At 35.5% G+C, this 3589-nt stretch overlaps 1 protein-coding gene across 1 annotated transcript; it reads right to left on the bottom strand.

Moving 5' to 3' along the window:
- Positions 1 to 903: 903 nt before the first annotated feature.
- LOC131148265 (secreted RxLR effector protein 161-like) lies at positions 904 to 1212 on the bottom strand. Its single transcript, XM_058098005.1, has one exon. It carries the CDS (start codon positions 1210 to 1212, stop codon positions 904 to 906), a length of 309 nt encoding a protein of 102 aa, XP_057953988.1.
- Positions 1213 to 3589: the final 2377 nt, after the last annotated feature.

The following is a 3589-nucleotide window of genomic DNA, read 5'->3' as shown; positions in this document are numbered from 1 at the left end:
CTTCTTTTTCTTTTATTTTCCTTTGTTTCTATCTTTTATATTCATTTTTTTTTTTTTTTTTTGGGTTCAGGTTCCTACTGAGAAGACCGATTTTTCTTATTTTATAATGCCTCTCTTTCCATCAAAGATAGAGTCCAAATAGGAAAATAACTTCTCTAATTAATTAAAACAATAATTTACCATAGTTGCTTAGAATTGCAACCGTTTCACTAATCCCAATAGTTAAAATTGGGTCACGTCGTTTGGGATAAAATCTTACATTCTCCCACTTGGCCCATACAAAGATATCATACTTATTGGGATAATTAAGGTAAACATTAGGTGCGCAACATTCCAATTCTTTATCAATTTGGTCACCATAATACTATAATCTAAACAACCTACAAGTGCGAGTCATGGTGGTTCAACATCAGTAAAGCGACATAGTTCCTTCCATGTACCACAACGCTAGTAAACCATTCAACCATAGTCTATAAGTGAGAAGTGTCCGTAAGGGTCTGACAATTATGTCTTTGTCAGAGATAGTTCCTGCTATCATTCATCCAAAATCATATATGTACGTACATCATGGAAAACAGGAAATATCATAAACACATTCAATGAGCTCTCAAGTGTCACAAGAAATAAACAAAAATACAATCCACAAATTTTTGAACCTCCTCCTTGACAACAAAATATTTGAGCTTCATGTGCTTGGCACCGTTAGAATATTTGTCATTCTTGGAGAAGAAGATTACTGCAGTATTATCACAATAAATACTCAACGGCTTAGCAATAGTGTCGACAACCCCAAGCCTTGAGATAAAGTTTCGCAGCGACATCGCATGAATAGTGGCCTCAAAGCATACCACAAATTCAACTTCCATAGTGGATGAAGCAGTGATAGTCTGTTTGGCACATTTTTTATGAAATTGCTCCCCCAGCTAATAGGGATGAATATCCAAAAGTTGATTTTCGACTATCAATGCATCCAGCAAAATCTGAATCAGAGTAGCCAATCACCTCTAGGTTCTCAGATCTCTTATATGTGAGCATGAAGTTCTTTGTTCCTTGCAAGTACCTCATCACTTTCTTTGCAACTTTCCAATGATCCATTCTAAGATTACTTTGGTATCTGCTAAGCATACCAACTGCAAAACTGATGTCTAGTCTAGTGCAAGTATGAGCATACATCAGGCTTCCAACAACTGAAGCATAAGTAATTTCTTCCATTTTCTTACGTTCCCAATCATTTTGTGGACATTGCATAAGGCTAAATTTATCCTCTTTCTAAATTGGAGCAACACTAGCTGAACAATTCTCCATACCAAATCTCTCAAGAACTCTATCTATATATGCTTTCTAATACAATCCTAACAATCCACGTGATCAATCTCGTAATATTTCTATCCCAATCACGTAGGTAGCCTCACCCATATATTTCATTTTGAAGTTATTAGAAAGATATTCTTTAGTCTCATGCAATAAGCCAAGATCAATACTGGCAAGCAATATTTTGTCAACATATAGAATCAAAAATATAAACTTGCTCCCACTAACCTTCAGATATATACACCGATCAATAGTGTTTTCTTTAAAACCAAAGGATGTAATAGCATCATTAAACTTAAGATACCATTGTCAAGAAGCTTGTTTAAGTCCATATATTGACTTCTTTAATTTCAAACCATGTGGTCTTTTTCCTTTATAGAGAAACCTTCGGGTTGATCCATATAGACCTCTTCATCTAAATTCCCATTTAGAAAAACAGTTTTTACATCCATTTGGTGCAACTCTAAATCATAATGTGCAACCAAAGCCATAATGATTCTAAGTGAGTCCTTCTTAGATACAAGAGAGAAGGTCTCTTTGTAATTAGTGCCTACCTTCTAAGTAAAACCTTTGGCCACAAGTCTGGCTTTATGTTGTTCAACTTTGTTGTTGGAATTGGTGGGATCCCAAGAGGGGGGTAAATTGGGTTTTAAAAATATTTCTGCTAATTTAAACATTTACACCGATTCACCACAGTTCATATCTCATTCAATGTAATAGTGTGTATGAAAATGATGAAGTTATACATTCAAACATATACATGCGACATATCTCATTTAATTTAAATGTGTGCATGCAAATAATTGTAATCGTGAATAAACAAACATACATATACTAAAATTAAAGTGTGGAAAGTAAATGAGAAAGGGAGAGAGACACACACGATATTTGTTATCGAGGTTCGGTCAAACCAGCCTACGTCCTCGCCTTGGGCATACCCCCCAAGGATTACATTGAACCTGCTCACTTAAACAAGCGGAGTAGAAGTTGTTTACACCCTCTCCTTACGGGGCAAGGAAAACCCCAACTCAATTGCAAAACTGAGCTCAAATTGTCTCACTTACGGGGCTGAGACTCCCCAATTCAATTTTCTAGGCTGAACCGAACTGGTCTCACTTACGGGGCTAAGACTCCCTAATTCAATTCTGGGCTGAACCCAACTGGTACGATATAAATATTTTTCGTACAAAAAATATACTTTTGAATACAAGCAGAAATGTACAACGTTAAATCTCTAAAACATACACTCTCTTATGATATGAAATGTACTCAGTAGAGTAAGGATGTGTTTCTCAAAATATTTTTGCAATCTTTGAACATAATGTGTATGATGAAGACTTCAAAAATTTAAACCCTAAACCAAATATTTTTCCAAAAAATCTTTTCAATAAGACATAGGAAAACCTAGGGTTATAGTTTCAAAAACTTTGCAAAAAACAAAATATATGCATTTGAAGATTTATGTGCAAATCAAATCAAGTAAAAGCGCAAATAAAATACTCTCTTGTAAAAATGATTTACAATAATAAATGAAAGAGAGTTTTTAAGAGTAAAAGATTTGTGCTAAGAAATGGTTTTTGCAATGAAAAATAAGTTGGGGGAACTTTGATTAACAAGAGGTTAAAAAATATTAGAGAGAAAATATTTGTTAATCAAAGTTACTAATCAAAGCAAATGAGGGGGTATTTATAGTTTTTCAAAAAAATATGACCATTGGGGACAAATTAGGAATTTTGAAAATATTTTAATTAAGTTTTTACCCTAATGACCCCAGTAAAAAATTGGCAACCCAAGAGGTTCGGTTTGTTGACCCTTAGGGTCAGTCGACCAAACAGACTCAGAGAATTTGAATTGAAATTCAATTTCGATTTGTTGAGGGTAGTGACCGGTAAACTGAGCCAAGCGAAAATCCAACCCTTCGTAGTTTCGAGCACCCGAACTCACGTTTGGTCGGCTGGATCATAAGGTTCGGTCAACCGAGGCCATATTGAACTATGAGTTTGGTTGGCTGAGGGCGAAGGAAAAATCAAAGTTAGGGTTCGGTCGACCGTGAACAGAGTGCATTCAAGTTGGGTCGGTCGACCAAGCCAAGGTCAACATTTTGACTTTTGGACAGGTCGGTTGCTCGAAGCGTTTATAACGCAAGGAGGTCAGTCGACCGAGGCTCTTTGAAAAACTTATTTTTCCTATCTTTTGACCTTATATGATATTGTCCCTTTTATGTGTTGGCAGTTTAGGCTTAAGGGAATTTTTTATGATGTGTTCTAAGGTCAACCTA

Source organism: Malania oleifera, chromosome 1 (genome assembly GCF_029873635.1).
Source record: "Malania oleifera isolate guangnan ecotype guangnan chromosome 1, ASM2987363v1, whole genome shotgun sequence".
NCBI lineage: Eukaryota > Viridiplantae > Streptophyta > Magnoliopsida > Santalales > Ximeniaceae > Malania > Malania oleifera.
Note: the sequence above shows the minus strand (reverse complement) of the source record. Positions and strands in the feature narration are given on the sequence as shown.